The sequence below is a fragment of the Hyperolius riggenbachi genome, chromosome 8 (genome assembly GCF_040937935.1).
Source record: "Hyperolius riggenbachi isolate aHypRig1 chromosome 8, aHypRig1.pri, whole genome shotgun sequence".
NCBI lineage: Eukaryota > Metazoa > Chordata > Amphibia > Anura > Hyperoliidae > Hyperolius > Hyperolius riggenbachi.
In genome coordinates this window covers 82,496,075-82,513,958 of record NC_090653.1, presented here as the reverse complement: position 1 = coordinate 82,513,958, position 17,884 = coordinate 82,496,075, and the positions used below count along the sequence as shown (strand labels likewise).

The 17,884-nt window shown below is 42.2% G+C and overlaps 2 protein-coding genes across 27 annotated transcripts in view; one reads left to right on the top strand and one right to left on the bottom strand.

Moving 5' to 3' along the window:
- The window catches only part of HIPK4 (homeodomain interacting protein kinase 4), a 546,520-nt gene that overhangs the window by 74,786 nt on the left and 453,850 nt on the right, over nucleotides 1–17,884 (top strand). Inside the window, exon 4 of one of the 21 annotated variants that reach the window (XR_011023532.1) lies at nucleotides 10,141–10,270. The exons of the other annotated variants lie outside the window; for them this stretch is intronic. The gene's annotated coding sequence lies outside the window, so the exon portion shown is untranslated. Of the gene's footprint in view, nucleotides 1–10,140; nucleotides 10,271–17,884 lie in introns of those variants that run through there. 21 annotated transcript variants of the gene reach the window in all.
- LTBP4 (latent transforming growth factor beta binding protein 4) overlaps nucleotides 12,980–17,884 on the bottom strand; it is a 312,121-nt gene continuing 307,216 nt past the window's right edge. For all 6 annotated transcript variants that reach the window (XM_068250800.1, XM_068250802.1, XM_068250803.1 and 3 more), the window contains 2 exons: nucleotides 17,304–17,453; nucleotides 12,980–14,964 (listed from right to left, as the gene is read on the bottom strand). In XM_068250800.1, the coding sequence (XP_068106901.1) occupies nucleotides 14,816–14,964; nucleotides 17,304–17,453 (299 nt within the window). In that variant the 3' untranslated portion in view covers nucleotides 12,980–14,815. The remainder of the gene's footprint in view (nucleotides 14,965–17,303; nucleotides 17,454–17,884) is intronic.

Genomic DNA, 17,884 nt, shown 5'->3' with positions numbered 1-17,884 from the left:
GTGGTTAGCGTTAGGCATAGATGGGGGCGGGTTAGTGTTAGTGTTAGGAGTAGGTGAGGAGTAGTAAGTGTTTGGCATAGATAGAGGAAGGTTAGTGTTAGGCATAGATAGGGGAGGGTGAGTGTTGGGAGTAGGTGAGGAGTGGTTAGCGTTAGGCATAGATGGGGGCGGGTTAGTGTTAGTGTTAGGAGTAGGTGAGGAGTGGTTAGTGTTAGGCATAGATGGGGAGGGTTAGTGTTATTAGTAAATGAGGAGTGGTTAGTGTTAGGCATAGATGGGGGCGGGTTAGTGTTAGGAGTAGGTGAGGAGTGGTTAGTGTTAGGCATGGATAGGGGAGGGTTAGTGTTAGGAGTAGGTGGGGGGGGGGTTACTTTTTGCAATAAATAGAGGAAAGTTAGTGTTAGGAGTAGGTGAGGAGTGGTTAGCGCTTTTCAAGCTTTTTAGGGCAATATTAACTATATGGCAGTGGTTGCTGGTGATTTGTGATTAGCTGTGATTGAAAAATGCGGTACCTGCAGCATTTTATCGCGAATTTAGAGTGATCACGATTATAATGCTAAAAAGGTGCTAATCACGACAGTTCAAAAATAGCGAAAGTGTACAGTGATTTTAACCTGTTAATTGCAGTAAAATCACCAGCACAAAACGCTAGCAGTAATCACTAGTGTTTTGTGTTTGCAAGTGAGAACAAATATCCACAGTAAGATGGAATGGTTTAGTAACATCCCTCATAGTTGTTTGAGGTGTTTGTTATGCAGTTCATGCAGTTATTTTTTATATTTAGGATTATTTATTTTGTAGGGAACTATTACATGTGCATATATTGGCTATCCATGTCTGCGTGGGTTTCCTCCGGGCATGCCAGTTTCCTTCCACACCCCAAAAACATACAGATAAGTTAATTGGCTTCCCCCTAAAATTGGCCCTAGAGTACAATGAACGCATAACTGTATGGTAGGGATTAGTTAGTGAGTCCTTCTGAGTGCCGTATGTACTCTGTAAATCGCTCTGGAAGATGTCAGCGCTATATAAATACTAAATAATTATAATATTATTTTAGTTATTTTGTTTATTTTCTGTTTAGTTATTTATTAAGCTGTCAGCAACATACTGTATATTTAGTAGTATTGTACAGGTAGACATCTCCTTTTTAGCTATTGCAGCGCCCTCTAGTGTCCTTCTAAGACAATACAGGTACACCTACAGTGTAACAAAGCAGCAATTGTGGTAGTGTGGCCAGATTCAGTTACATCAATTTCTGGTTAATGAAAATTCATGATCACACAATTAAATTAAGAAAACAGATTTAGGCAATAATTAGGTTGCTTAGCTGAATATAAAAAATATTTAAAAGTTGTCAGAATGACTTTTTATTGTTCCAGTGCTGGATTCTTCTGATGCAGTGATTGCATTTAGACCTCTTTCAGAGACATGCAACTGAAGATGGTCATTCACTGCCTGTCAGCTGCTCTCGTGCAATGGTCGGGCACTTGTTAGCTGGATAGCGCACTGGTAAGGCTGTTGACTAGATGTGGGATTTGAGCCTTTGACCAGAGTTCAAATCTCAGCTCAAGCCAGAGGCCCAGTTCACACCGGAACACTGGCATTTAAAGCAGTCCATTTAGGAGTATCCTAACGGAGGTAAACTGATACTTTGTTAATCAATAGGATCCGTTCACATTGCTTTGTTAGAACGCAGCCATGTGGCATGTTTCATCGACCGGACCGCAAGTTGGGGGGGGGGGGGGGGCTGCGATAATTCTGGAGCGACGGATGCATTGCATTGACCACACATGGAAGGTCACGGATGAAAAACTGATGCCTTTTATAAACTGATGCTTTCCATGCATCAGCTTTATATCCGTGCAGTGTGAGGCCTAAGGAGTCATTAGGCAAGGCTCCCTAGGGCCTGAGCCCACTGATGCTGTTGTGTCCGCTTCTGTACATGCTACAATTTTTTCATCCAATCTTACCATTTCTATGTAGTATAAGGGTAAATTAAGTGAATATACTGAAAGGATGATTTAGGCAGTTCCCTTATTTTACACAGAAATGGTAAGATTGAGTGAAAAAAATTGTACCATGTATGGGCACCATTACATTGATGTTTAACTGAAAAGCGGATACAACTGCGTCAGTGGGCTCACGGCCTAAGGCCCGGTTACACTTAATCAGTTGGTATGCCTTAGTGTGCATAAGTATGCGTTAGTGCGCGTTGGTATGCGGTTTTCCATAGCAGTGCATTACATAGTTATTTGGGTTGAAAAAAGACATACGTCCATCGAGTTCAACCAGAAAGAAGATTTCAGTTAAAATGCGTTAAATGTAAACTGTGCCATAGGAAAACATGGGCATTACTTTGAAAATCAGTTTTCTTTCAGTTAAAACTGAGAGCATCTGATTTAAGGTAACCACTAATGATCCAATTTCTAGGGAACAATCGTTAGATCGATCAGAAATGCTGATCGGAAGTGAAATCGTTCACTACACCATCAATGAAGCAATCTTTGCTTCCTATCTATCACATCCAACAAGAAAATTAAAATTTTGGTTTGACGAAAATCCAATCGGACGACTTATTTTATAATCGTCTGTAATTGATTGTGCCCATCAATGGAGATTATTTACAACCAATCCAAATTTCTGATCGCTCGAACGATTTTTCGCTAGAAATTGGACCGTTAGTGGCTACCTTAAAGGGGTTCTTCCGCGAATCAGGAAAAAAATAAAAAGTGGTTTATGCATAAACTATTAAAGAGACTCTGTAACTTTAAAAAGATCCCCTGGGGGGTACTCACCTCGGGTGGGGGAAGCCTCCGGATCCTAATGAGGCTTCCCACGCCGTCCTGCGTCCCACGGGGGTCTCGCTGCAGCCCTCTGAACAGCTGGCGACAGGCCCGACTGTAATTTCAATATTTACCTTTGCTGGCTCCAGCGGGGGCGCTGTGGCTGCATTCGGCTCGGAAATAGACGGAAATACCTGATCTCCGTCGGGTCCGCTCTACTGCGCAGGCGCCGGAGACTTGCGCCTGCGCAGTAGAGCGGACCCGACGGCGATCGGGTATTTCCGCCTACCTCGGAGCCAACAGCCATCAGAGCGCCTGCGCAGGAGCCAGGAAGGTAAATATTACGTCACGGCTGTACGGAGGGCTGCAGCGAGACCCCCGAGGGACGCAGGACGGCGTGGGAAGCCTCATTAGGATCCGGAGGCTTCCCCCACCCGAGGTGAGTACCCCCCAGGGGACGTTTTGCCGTTACAGTTCCTCTTTAAACATCCTTTTAAAATAGTGTAAAAAGTTTTTTTTAAAAATGAATGGTTTCATCAATACAACATGTATTATAAAAATAGTGACATATGAAGGACTGGGAGGCTAATCCATTTGTTAGGAGTGGTGTTTTTTTACTTTGTTTTCACAACCATAACTCCTGCCTAAGTAGTTTTCAGGGGTATAACCCACTTCTAGCAGGAATCACCATTATAGCCCTAATGGCTTAGCTCTGCTGAGCTGCTGAATATGTGTTTACATTGTTGCTAGGAAACCAGAGGCCGTGCAGAGACTCTTAGTGAAAAGAGTCATAAGGTGCTGGGAGAATAAATCAGTCCCATCTACACCATATGATTCTTCGTCAGATTCGAATCAATTTGATTTGATTCATTGATTTGAGTCAATATGACATGTCCGATTCATGATTCGATTCAATTCAATCCAAATTGAATCGAATCATGAATCGGACATGCCAGATTGAATCACATCAAAACAATGAATCAAATCAAATTGAATCGAATCTGACAAAGAATCATATGGTGTAGATGGGACTGATTCTTTCTCCCAGCACCTTATGACTCTTTTTCACAAAGGAGTCTCTGCATGGCCTCTGGTTTCCTAGCAACAATGGTAACACATATTCAGGAGCTCAGCGGAGCTAAGCCATTAGGGCTATAATGGTGATTCCTGCTAGAAGTGGGTTATACAAACAAATGGATTAGCCTCCCAGCCGTCATCCGTCACTATTTACAATACACGTTGTATTGATGAAACCATTCATTTTTAAAAAAAAAAAACTTTTTACACTATTTTAGAAGGATGTTTAATAGTTTATGCATAGACCACTTTTTATTTTTTTCCTCATTCGCGAAAGAACCCCTTTAAGTGTAAAAGGGGCCTTGTGATCCTGGTCCCCCACGGAGGGCGTCCTAAGTGGCTGAAGTCTAACTGACAAAAACTATTTGCAAGTGTGTAGGGATGCTGGCTGGTGTCTTACTATTTTGGCAGTTAAACTGCCATTCAGGTAATGCTTTTGAAAAAGTTAATTGCATATGGGCCACAGTTTCATTCCATTGTCATTTTAAACCTGCGATGCGAAAAAAGAGTCAAATACTTACCCAGGAGATCATTTTTCATCTTCTTTAAAGTAAGGTTTCAGTACTTTGCAATTGAAAAAGTAACAAAAAAAGTAAGAGAAAAAGTACTATCAAAGTTATTTTGAGTACCTTCTCGCTTGCTGGTGCCTTAAAAGGACCCCAAGACCTATGGAAGCTTTCATATTTATATCCTTTTAAACAATACCAGTTGCCTGGTATCCTGCTGATCTTTCTGGTCAATAGGGTCTAAATCACACACCTGAAACAAGCATCCAGCTAATGTTGTCAGATTTCTCATAGACATTTAATCTGCATGCTTGTTCAGGGTTTTTGACTTAAAGTCTTAGGCCTGGTTCACATCTGCTAAAAGTATCCGGTGAGCGGATCCGGTCTACACTTCACCGGATCCGGATGGCTCAGTCCGTGGCTCGGTTCACATATGAAAAAGGATGTGATCAGTGATTGATCAGATCCGTTTTCACTCAGCAAATACATACCTAATCTTCTGCAGCAGCCGGTAGTAGAGGTTTCCTCTTCTTCCGCTGTGACATGTCACATGACGCGTCATGTAGTCAAATGACGCGGAAGAAGACGGAAGCCTCTACCGCCGGCTGCGACGGAAGATTAGGTATGTATAAACCCTCCCTCACCCACACGCCCGGCTGCTGCACCCTCCCCTCAGCCTCCCGTCGCTAGATTCGCGTCGGCCCATGCCCCCATCCCCCGTGGAAAGGTCCGTTTCTTCATTAGTGTGAAGAAACGTTCCGTTTCCCATTGCCCCAATGCTGCTGCATATTTGTCTGGATCTGTTGCGCTAAGCCTAACGGTCCGGAAAATTAGGGCCTGCAGCAATTTTTAGGTCCGGGGATCGGAACGTATGGAACGTATCCGTACCAACGGATGCATGTGAATGGATCCATAGGTTAACATTGGATCAATTCACATCCGTTCCGTTTGTACAGTATACGTTCCGGTTCCGAAAAAAACGCTAATGTGAACCGGGCCTTAGAGACAGAGGATCAGCAGGACAGCCAGGCAATATGCATTACTTAAAGGAAATGAACATCTCAGCCTCCATATCCCTCTAACCTTGGGTTCCCTCTAGAAGGCATTTTATTGTCAAGGTGGGAAAATATCACCTAGGAGTAAACTCAGGAGAAAAAGTTAATTGCATATGGGCCTTTGTGTGATAAAGCTGGGATAGGAAACTCACTGGTAGCAAGTTTTTTTTTTTTTATCATCTGCAATTGAATCAGGCCTCTTGTGCCCAACTGTTTATGAAGTGGGCTTTAATCATAATTTGTGCCTGATGCTTCTTACCTTACTAAGCTGCTCCCAGTGGCCAATTATCACCATCTCTAGTCATGTTCCCCAGCAGGAACAGCTTAGTGGTGGAGCAAGAAGTTTTCAGTCAGGATGATTCCATATTAATGGTATCATCCTGATGCCAAACTTCTTGCTTTTACTGCTGGCTAACACAGTACAACACTCTACTGCTTCTACCTTATATGGAGGAGTAAAGGACGAGCACAATATACGACGTCTAAATCTCACTACAGCTGTATGATCTGCAGCACACAGGGCTCGTTCACACTAGGGACGTTTTCTGACTTTTTTCAAGCGCAGGTGATTTTTAAAATCGCCACAAAACGCTTGTGCAATGATTCTCTATGAGAAGGTTCATATCAGCGCGGTTCGTGCACTGTGCGTTCAGCAAAGAGGTGCCTGCACCGTTTTTGGGGCGTTTTTGCTATAATGGAAGGTATAGGAAGAGCGCTAAATGCTCACAAAACCACATTACTCGGTGATTGCGTCCGCATTTTTTTTAAATAAATACATTGTATTTATTCTTTTCCAGGTCAAAGAGTTCACTTCCTGACTTGCGTCAGGGAGTGAACTTCAAAACTGCTCTGGCATAGCGCTTAGAAAAGTGCTATTTCAAAAAACGCAGCTCGCAGTGGATTGCCGGGAGGGAGAAAAACAGCGCACAAAAACGTTTTTATTTTAAGGTGTAAGTGAGGCCTTAGGCTTAGGGTATAGCAGGCCTGTCTTTAAAGGACCTCTGTCGCGAAAATCTTAAAATGTAAAATACATGTAAACATATACAAATAAGTACGTTTCTTTCAGAGTAAAATGAGCCATAAACTAATTTTCTCCTATGTTGCTGTCACTTACAGCAAGTAGTAGAAATCTGACATTACCGACAGATTTTGGACTAGCCCATCTTTCCGTTGGGGGTTCTTAGGGTTTTCTTTTTTTAAAAGCACTTGGTGAATGGCAGTTGCCCCGTCCAACTGCCAAAAAAGTGTGCAGCGAGCAGGGATGCTGGCCAGCATCTTTGTATAAATCTTTTTCAGGGAATGTCTTTACAAAGAATAAAGGCCATCCTGAGAAACCCCTATGTAGAGATGGACTAACCCAAAACCTGTCGACCTGTCGGTAATGTCAGATTTCTACTACCTACTGTAAGTGACAGCAACATAGGAGAAAAGTAATTTATGGCTCATTTTACTCTGGGAGAAATGTACTTCTTATTTGTATGTGTTTCAAATGTTAAGATTTTCGCGACAGTTCCTCTTTAAGGAATATAGGAACCAGGGCGAGTTTTATATTGGGCCTCCTGAAGTGAACTATACCTAACAATTGATGTAGAGCACCAAAACCTGCCTAGGACAGCTGCAGTATAAGAGGTGCAAGAAGGGCGTGGAGAACAGTTTGTTAATGAATACCACTATTCAAATCATCTATAGAAGTGATCATTACCAGCATAGGAACAGTGGTGGTGGTTAGGCACCACCAGGGGTTCTTAGGGTTAGGCACCACCAGGGGTTCTTAGGGTTAGGCACCACCAGGGGTTCTTAGGGTTAGGCACCACCAGGGGTTCTTAGGGTTAGGCACCCTCAGGGGCTTCTTAGGGTTATGCTGGTGATGTAAAACTCACAGTGGGTCCCACCATGGAGGTCTTAGGGTAAGGCACCACCACGGGGGTCTTAGGGTTAGGCTACACCAGGTGGGTCTTAGGATTAGGCACCACCGGGGGGGGGGGGGGGGTGGCGGGGGTCTTAGGGTTAGGCATCAGTAAGGGGAGGGTTCTGTGTGAGAGAATGGTTAGGTTTATCAGTAGTAAAATATTAGTAATATTTGCTAATGTTTTACTATGCTTATTACAACTGTAAATATATTTTCCTTTTTATTGTTATAGACTAGCTGTGAGAAAACTACAAATCCCATCATACCTCTGCCTCCCCGAGTTATCCTTAGAGCTGTCAGAGTATTGCAATGCCTCATGGGACTTGTAGTTCCACCACAGCTGGGGTGCCAAGGTTAGCCATCACTGTTATAGATGATATTTTGTGATTTCAGCTTCACCTGGCACCCTTTTTATTACCGCTCTAAGATGAAAAAACAATAAAAAATATTGTTATAGACAATATTGTAAAATTTCATCTACACCTCGCACCCTTTTTCCTGGAGCCCTTGTTTGATGTATGCAAAGCAGATAACTTCATTAACAACACACAGATAAACCATCATGTTATATAATATATATTTTATTTCATTTGATTTTAACAATGCCTATAAAAAGTGTATAAAAGTCACAATGTGCGTGTGTGTTTAGAAAATGAGAAAATGACACGTCCGTCTCGTTCAGAGGAAGTATTGGGACGCTGTACCCACCAGATGAGACAGAGACACAGGATTATGAGGCCACCTAAGCTTTAGAGCCATCGTTCGCTCCTGGGATAGGCTGGGTCACAAGATCTGGTTCATATTAGCAGCTATTACTGGAGACACATATCAATCCCTCGGACATAAGGCCCCTGAGGCTGTACAATGCATGACAGGAAAGCAAACAATGACAGGTAGGTGCAAGGCATAAGGATGTAGGGAAGGGAAAACCATGCCACTTTATTATGCACGCAACACATTTCTTTCATGGCTGGAGATGAGATGTAGACTATTCCATCTTGTATGCAAATTTAATGTATACAGAACTGGGCCAATCAAAATCAACAGGAATTGAATCAGATTGGCCAGTCTAAAAACACTGACGGAGGCGCTCTGTATATCTAATATCGGTTGTATATATGTTAGGAGTAAACAGATATTACCTCTTTAAAGGACAAACCACTAGGGTAAGGATAAGTTTTTACCCATGCGCAAAAGACAACGCGTTTCACAGGTGCAGGCCCGCTTCCTCAGGTCAATATAAAAGTGCTTTAGTTGCAGTAACCACAGACATGAGCACCTCTTAGATGGCCTCTGAATCAGATTGGGCGAATTGCAAGATGCATACAATGTGCATGAATCTTTTTTTCATGGCACATAAAGGCCAAAATCTGTCAGGGATGTATAAATGCTTTCCTCTCCACTTTCTGGTTGATTGTGACTTTGAAAAGGGCATGGCTGAACATTTTACACATTTTTTTCCATAGTATGTTGCAAGAAGATAAAAATCACACAGGGTTACACTCAACAGCAAATAAACTGTCTACAGCACAGCAGAAAAATAAGGCTTCCAAAACAAAAGTAAGAGGAAAACAAACCCTTGTTCAGTTGTCACCATGTGACGTTGATTTCAATATTGGCAAAAAATAGTTTTGGTTGGTACAATTAATTGTCTTTAAATACCTACAGGTCTGTCCTACTGAGTGAGCTGAGAAAAGGCATGTTTTAGGTTAATGCAAAGAGAGAAGAGGCACACACAATGGATACAATTAGAAAACGTAGTTGGCTTATTTCAAAGACGACAGAAAAAAAGTATATGAAATAGAGGTTTATTACCCTATGGTGATGCGTTTCGTGGGATCAGTTGCCCACTTCCTCAGGCAAATCTTCAGTGCCAGCCGCAAGTAAAGCCGAGCTTAGAGCACTTCTTAATCCAAGAGAGGCCTCTTCTTCCTTTGCATTGTGTACACCCCTTCATAAGGGTGGCCCCAACTCGGGTACACCAAGCTGGTGATCCCCATTTTTGTACTACCACCCAGAGTGAGTCCTGTTCATCCGAGTGGAGATGGGTCATATTGGTTGGTTGCCCTTCAAGCAATCCAATTTTGGAGGGTATTCTACCTGCTGTCTACAACCAACATCCAGACCGGCTAACACTGCACCATTGGGGCTCTCTTTTTCTCTGTGTTCTTTTCTCAGTGAGTCCTCTTATTTCTCAAGGTTGTATCTTTTAGGTTAACATTTCCTGCTCTCCTCCAATAGCAAACACAGTACCATACTGAGCTGCTCTACTTATCAGGCAGCGGGCCTGATTCACTGAAAAGCCTGTACACTCAAGGCTCATACACACACTCAACAAAAGTCTTTTAAATGCACAATTATCAAACAACTTGAAGCTGGAAAACTTTTGTCACGTAAAAGATGTGGAAACAACAAGGTGTTATCACTGATAATAGGCGACCAACGGCTGATAAGACGCAGCTCAAGTCAATCCAATTGTTGGATTGACTTAAGCTGCATCTTATCAGCCGTTGGTCGCCTCTTATCAGTGATAACACCTTGTCGTTTGCACGTCTTTTACTTGACAAAAGTTGTCCAACTTCTTCAAGTTGTTTGATAATCGTGCATTTAAAAGACTTTTGTTGAGCGTGTGTATGAGCCTTCAGTCCGATCCGCTGAAGCAATCAATGGTTCTGATCAGTTTCCCAGCAGCGGTTGATCAGATGGCAAGGATTTGCCAGCTGGCCATTGGCGCTCACATACTGGCGTATCACATTTGGACTATGGGTTTTTAATGTGGTCACTGAGACAAATTCTCTATTGGCCAGATTTCAGGTCCAAAGGTCATACCATATCTACTTATCTGTCGTTTATGACGGATCTGCTGAAGAAATCATCTCTGAACAATGGACGATCCAATTATTGTGATCATATTATTCATTGATCTGGAAGGAATATTGCATGGTACGTACAAGCCAATGTTTTTTAATTAGAACACTAGGAAAGAGCATGCGTCTGTTATGGATAACTCCTCCCACTTTCCATTCACATTAAGCGGAATATTTACTGTATGTCAAGCCCATCTCAGTATCTCCAGGTACCGAAGCAAAGAGAGATTTGCAATTAAAATATTTTCTATATATAAAACTGACCTGGAAGGAATGATTTAATTGTTTTTGCACTAATTCTTGTTTATATTGTTCCATACTTTCCCACGGTGGTAAGGAAACATATAGCAAGGTTATACAGTCTGTGCAGATTCTGCTATAAAAACAAAAGTTACAAAATGTTCAAATATCAGTAAGTTTATACAATCGGTGCAAAATATGGTATAAAAACAAATGTTACAAAATCCTCAACTATCAGTATGGCCAATCTACATATACCAGCTTTATGTGAATTAGCTGAAATACAAAAAACATTTACAAAAAGCTACCTGTACTTGGGTAAACACGATTTATTGCTTTATTTACTGCTTTCAAGCCACACAGTGGTGGCCGGGGTATGCACTTCAGTTATACCATTTATTGCACTTCTAGTGTAAGGTTGATTTGTGATTTCTTGAAATAATGTTTTGAACTCTCTTGTGACTGACACTTTACGTATACGTAATGACTGCATAAGGCCTGGGGCCCACAAGAGTAATTTCAGCTGGGCTATGCGATCAATGATGATTCCAAAAAGCACCATGGTAATTAAAGTTTATAGAGGTGAACCCACATGAGCAGTGGCGTAGCTAAGGAGCTGCGGGCCCCGATGCAAGTTTTACATTGGGGCCCCCAAACACTCTATATGTAACAATATGGCGAACCAAAACCTGCCTACAGTGTCAGAGGTGCAAGAAGGGGATGGGGAACAGTTTGTAAATGATTACCACTATTCAAAGTATCTATAGAAGTGACTATTATGAGCACAGGACCAATAGAGAGTTAATACTGCAGTTGAGGGCCCAAGGCCCCGATGCGGTCACAACCTCTGCAACCCCTATTGCTACGTCCCTGCATAGGAGTGATTGTGATTAGGCTAAATCGCAATTGCGGAGCCAGCAGCACTTTTGGAGCATTTACTCTTCCATACAAAGTGTAAAGACCCCTCAAAGTCGCTTTTGAATCGCTGTACAATAGCGATTTGGCATTTATTTTAAAAAGAAAAAAAAAACTAAAACAAACTGCAATCACCCTACAAATCAGTACACCTAAATAAAAAACGCTTTTAAATCACTCAGAATCATGCCAGGAAATGCTGCAAAAATGCTACACAAAGCACAATCACAAGCGCTTCTTGCAGTGGTCCAAAGGCTTTAAAATCTAGGGACCAAAGAGCTCTGCTGTGTGGGTATGAAGTGATGTGATTGGTTGCTGTAGGGCAATTCAAACAGCTCTGATGAGACACACTAGTAAAGTTCAGTGAAATTTAATTTAGGTTCACTACAGCGAAAACGGGTTTAAATCTGACAGAACCGGCAGATTTTGAAGTAGTCAATCTCCTCATGGGGGATTCTCAGGGTTTTCTAATGCTGGGAATACATGGCTCGATTCTGAGCCATTTAGATGGCTCGATAGATAGTTTCCGACATGTCCGACCTCCTGCCCGATCGTTTCTGCGCTCGATTCTGCATTGAGGGCAATGGGAAAAGATAAGAAAAACGAGCGGAAGATAAGAGAATCGCCTGCAGAATCGAGCGCGGAAAATGATTGGGCGCGGAATCGAGCGGCAAAATCGAGCCGTGTATGCCCAGCGTTAGTTTTAAAAAGGATTTCCTGAGCAGCAGTTTAACTGCCTCTATAGATTTTTATCTGCCTTTTTTTTTTTTTTTTGCTATAGTGGTCCTTTAACAATAAGCATTCCTACAATGATGCTGTTAACACATCTTTTGTTTAGCCTGATACTTAAAGCCCATACACATGTCCGTTTTTTTTGCGAACGACGGGTCGTTTGAACAACCCGTCGTTCAGTTGTTCGCCCACTAAATCGGGCGTGTGTACAAACTGTCGTTCGCGTGATAAGAGTGAGTTTGAGCGATCCGCCCGGCGGATCGCTCAAACTCACTCTTATCACGCGAACGACAGTCTGTACACACGCCCGATTTAGCGGGCGAACGACGGGTCGTTCAAACGACCCGTCGTCCGCAAAAAACGGACGTGTGTATGGGCCTTTTGCCTTAATGTGTATTTCTGTAGTTAATATATCAGAGTGAAAGGGAGGGTCACACTTAACTCTTTGGAATACTACTGCAGTTTCCGAAAACTATTTATTGATTGCAGTGCATGTGTGGCTTGTAGGCAGGGGATAGAGGATGACTGTTGACTATTTGAAAAGTTTTAGATTAGATTAAATTACTTTCTGTAGAGAATGGTCCTTATCTCTGGTGCATTGTCTTCTGGTTATCTCCTGCTGAGTAGAACAATGCCTAATTGCTAGGCAGATAGAGGATTAGATAGATCATTTCCAACATGTTTGAAATTATCTATCTGGCAGGTAAATCTAAAGCCCTGTCTACACGATACGATTCTTTTTGCGATTTGATTACGATTCTATTCACGATCCGATTAAATCCGACTTGTCCGATTGGGATTTGATTCGATTCGATTCGATTTGCCATTGTTTTGCAATGGCAAATCGAATTGAATCGAATCCCGATCGGACATGTCGGATTTAATCGGATCGTAAATAGAATCGTAATCGAATCGCACAAAGAATTGTATCGTGTAGATGGGGCTTAACAGAAAATCTTACAGAAAATTGTATGGTGTGTACTAGGCATTAGATGTTGAATGAGTCCCTTGATTAACGTGAGCTGTCACATCTAATGCCATTCGGCATGCAGGGAAATTGGTTGCAGTCCCCTCAAGTGTGACCCCTGTGTGACAAGTGTGCAAAATAGTATAGCTTATTAAAAAACAAATATACTGATTAGTCTTCATCTTATCCAATAGTTAAGTGTATATTTCAGAGACCAGTGTGGGCTTTTTTTTTTTGTCAAGATGCCTGAAGGAAGGACGTTTATTGTTGTCTATCGTAAGCCGTTACCCATCTGTTTAGGGCATAATGTCCATATACTTTTGCATTTGAATAGATTTTTATTTGAGTAGCACCTGAACCAAGCTACTAACTGAATTCAGGAAAGCATTTCAAATGCATGGGGATGTGACATACTTTAATTGGAAAGATAGAATGTAAAGCAATAATAAATGACTGGCGTTCAGATGCAGATTAATACTGCTTCATCATAATTCAAATTAAGCCTTTTATACCCCACTAAAACTTGAAAAGAAAGAACCAAAGAAAAGCAGACAAAACAGCAAGGATAGGGCTCATGGGTTATTCTCAGACTACAGCCCACAGGACCCCACAGCCATCTTCTGGATATAGTCAAGTGAATGTGGGCTATACTGTATCTATTCCACATGGACTGTGGTTCAACTTCCTGTCAAAGCCAGTGGTTGCTCCCATACATTAACACTAGGTGGTGCACACACTGTTATGCAAGTGTCACCATGGATCCAGAAAAATATTTCAGATTGCTGGGCAGTGCTGAACTAATCAGCACTTATCTCAGCTGTTTATTTCTTTTTTTCCCCTTTAGTTGGGCTATAAGATGGTATCCAAACTGTACCAGGAAAAAAATGTACATGTACACAATCCATTAAGTTTCAGCTGATTTTTTAATGTTATATAGTTAATAGACAAGCTGGGTGACCACTGTTAGGTTTCATTGCCATATGGGTGCCCACTGAGGAAATTTGCCATTGCTTATTTCCCTGTGGAAATTGGCATTGGGACAGAAAGTGGAACAGATGCTTGAGTCGTTTCCCTGGCGTCCCCACAGGAGTTTTGGGTAAATATCCCAATGGGTTCACCTGTTCTGTAGCCATTCCATGGTGGCACCTCCCCTCCTTTTTAGAAGGTTATCCCTTCCAGTCACATCTGGGAGAAGACAGTGAGGGTCATTTGCCAACAGTGCCATGGACACCAATAAAACCTGACATGTTCTAACCAAGAAAAGCCATAAATGAGCACACATTTAGACTTGACTTCCACATTCATCCTCCCAGTGCAGTGTGGGGAAATGAAGCACGTAAACCAACTGGTTGCTATGGCAACAAGAACAATCCTTCCTTTAGACATTTTGATAAATAAAGCCCAGTGACCCTTACATTCATGGGTCATCACATCGAACCTTTTTATCTACTGAACTGTAGAAAAGAGGCATTATTCTCAGTTCCAACCTCCTAAAATCCCAGTGGGAGACACGTGGGAGGGCAGTTCCAAAACATTCTCCATGTAAAATATATGGATAAAGATTTTTAACAGAAGAAAATATTCAGGGGTAGCCAACCTCTGACTGCATTAAGAAGCCCAAGGATTCCTTGGCAATATATACAGATAAATAAATATTTCCCTCCATCTTTTCCCCACAAGCCTCTGGTCCACACAGTGACATGGACGTAGGGCAGCCCCTGCAGGAAGTCTTTGGTTCTCTCAGGAATGGGCGGAGCAGATTTAGTCCTGGGAAGGGACACAGTAGTTGTGTTGTCGGGACAGGATGAACCCGCGAGGGCAGACACACTCGTAGGATCCATCGGTGTTACGACACTGCCCATTCATGCACAACAGAGTGAGATCTTCAGCTTCATCACATTCATTTATATCTAGAGGAAGAGGCAGATCGGTAAATTTACAGCTGAATATTTTTTTTTAAAGAAAAACAAAGTTTGACACATAAACATGTTAAATAAACATAATGAATAAAATTGCTTTTTTTTAAAAAAAAAATGTATTATTATCGTCATTTATAAATTATTCAGTCAGGCCGGATCCACACTATAAGCAGTTTTCTGAGCGCTTTATGATTGATTAGTGCTTTTTAAAAATGTCTCCCATTCACTAAAATCGCGGTAAAAATCGCTGCGATCATGTACGCGAAAAATCACGGTCATTTTTACAGCGATTTTAACCTCCTTGCCTGTTATCCCGAGCTCAGCTCAGGGTAACCTGCGCAGGTGGATTTCTCAGGCCCCGCTGGGCCGATTTGTATAATTTTTTTTCTCCTACACGCAGCTAGCTCTTTGCTAGCTGCGTGTGGTACGCAATTGCCGCCGCTACCTGCCGATTCGCCGCTACCCGCCGAGCGCCCCCCCCCCCAGACCCCTGCGCAGCCTGGCCAATCAGTGCCAGGCAGCGCTTAGGGGTGGATCGGGATTCCCTCTGACATCCATGACGTCGGTGACGTCATCCCGCCCCGTCACCATGGCGACCGGGGAAGCCCTGCAGGAAATCCCATTCTGATCTGGATTTCCTGCTTACTCTGATCGCCGGAGGCGATCGGAGTGGGTGGGGGGATGCCGCCGCTCAGCGGCTATCATGTAGCGAGCCCTGGGCTCGCTACATGATTTGGAAAAAATAAAAAAAAAGTGCTGCGCTGCCTCCTTGCTGGCAGGAATTGGACCGGCAAAGAGGTTAATGAAAGTGAATGGGAGAGATTTTTAAAAAGCGCTAATCAATCTCAAAGTGCTCAGAAAGCGCTTATAGTGTGGATCAAGCCTATTGTAAAATCTTTCCTCACCCTAATTTTTCATTTAGGACCACTATCGCTAAAAATTGTAAACATTTAAAACGTAAACACCTACAAATAAGAAGTATGTTTCTTCCAGAGTAAAATGAGCCATAAATGGCTTTTCTCCTACGTTGCTGTCACTTACAGTAGGTAGTAGAAATCTGACAGAGCTGTCCATAACCTGTCGGTTCTGTCAAATTTCTACTGCTTACTGTAAGTGACAGCAACATAGGAGAAAAGTCATTTATGACTCATTTTACTCTGCCAGAAACATGCGGGAGGATGGTAAGGGAGTGAACAGCCTGAAGGGGGGCTAGAAGAAGCCCCAGGTATGTATACATTTTTGTATTCCTCCACCTCAGGTTTCCTTTAAGCCAGGTACACACATGCAATTTTACTGGTCAATTTTATCACTTCCAAGTAGTATGAGGCCTGATAGATTTTGAATACTTTGAACAGATTTTGTAGGTAAGCTCTCCTACCGCATGAAAATATAACAGAGCAGTAGTAATGACAGTAACCTTTGTTAATTTATCTCACAATTAGGGAACTGAAAATTGAAAAACTTTCAAATTCATGCAAAACGTTTATCACCTGGAGAACACAGCAGCTGTTTGTTATGGTTTATCCTGACAGCTTTTGCATGTCATTCTTCCGGTCCCCACCTGTGCCGGATACGGAGGACAAAGAATTCGCTCCAGAAAATGAGGCTGACAGAATAGCACCACTGATGACTGTACAAAAGGTAATTTTTATTGAACATGTATCATAAACATCACAATAATAAAAAACAAGTAAAAGTCAATAATAACGCCTCCGCTTGCATGAAAATATAATGCAATTATTTGTATGCATTTTTTTTATAGTTTATAATATTATATTCTATGCAAGTGGAGGAGTTATTGACTTTTACTTGTTTTTATTATGGTGATGTTTATGATACATGTTCAATAAAAATTACCTTTTGTACACTTAGTGGTGCTATTTTGTCAGCCTCATTCTCTGGAGCTAATTCTTAGTATGTACTGTAATTCCAATATCTGTAAATTTTACTGGTATATTACTATCACTAAGCCTAACCCTATTCTCACATAAGCTCTCCCTCTACCAATGTCTAACACTAACCAAACCCTCCAGTACAAACTTTGCCCACATTTATTACTAAGCCTAACCCTATTCTCACATGAGCCCTCCCTTTTACAGATGCCTAACCCAACCCCCCTGCCGGTATCTGTACCGCTTTTGCTTCTAAATACTGCCTCCCTTCCGCTATTTATCAGGCTGCCGTGGCTCCCAGATTACCCCCTGGACACCACCACAGCCACAATTAACATTGCTGTGTATGCTCTGTCCATTTTACCTTACAGATGGCTTGTTAACAGCTACCTGGCATCTGTATAAAATCGAATGCAGCGTGTCTCTGGATGATCTTACCAACGCATGCCATCCTCGTCATGTCCAGCCTGTAGCCATCATAACAGTCACAGGTGTAGCCCTCAGGAACTCTGATACAGCGCCCATTGTCACAGCCGTTCAGGATGCCACATTCCTCAGCTTGTAGCCCTTCAAATTGTTCATATCGGTCTGGGGGAGAAAGAGAAGTTACACAAGTCCCACAAGTGCGCTCTCCTGCCAGCAGCAGTCATACTAAGCTTTGCCAAGATACAATGCCTGGCTAAAGTTCCCCCATCCCCCCCCCCCCCCCCCCCCGGCAAAAAAAAAAATGCAGCTGGATTTTTAAATAGGCGATTGGATCATTATTGCAGTAAATAATGTGTTTTTAGCTTTAATTGATGCAGTGTGCAGGTTCCCATTTCTTAAACATACTCTGTGGTCACAGATACAATGTTACTCAAAAGGGGCAAGTTATTGGCCTGCTTCAAGCAAGGAAAACAACTACAGAAAGTCCCCAACTTACAAACGACTCGAGTTACAACGTTTCCGATATACAAGCAAAGTTGCCTTCATGTACAAAATATGCAATATTGTTTTTTTATTACATATTTTTGTTTGTT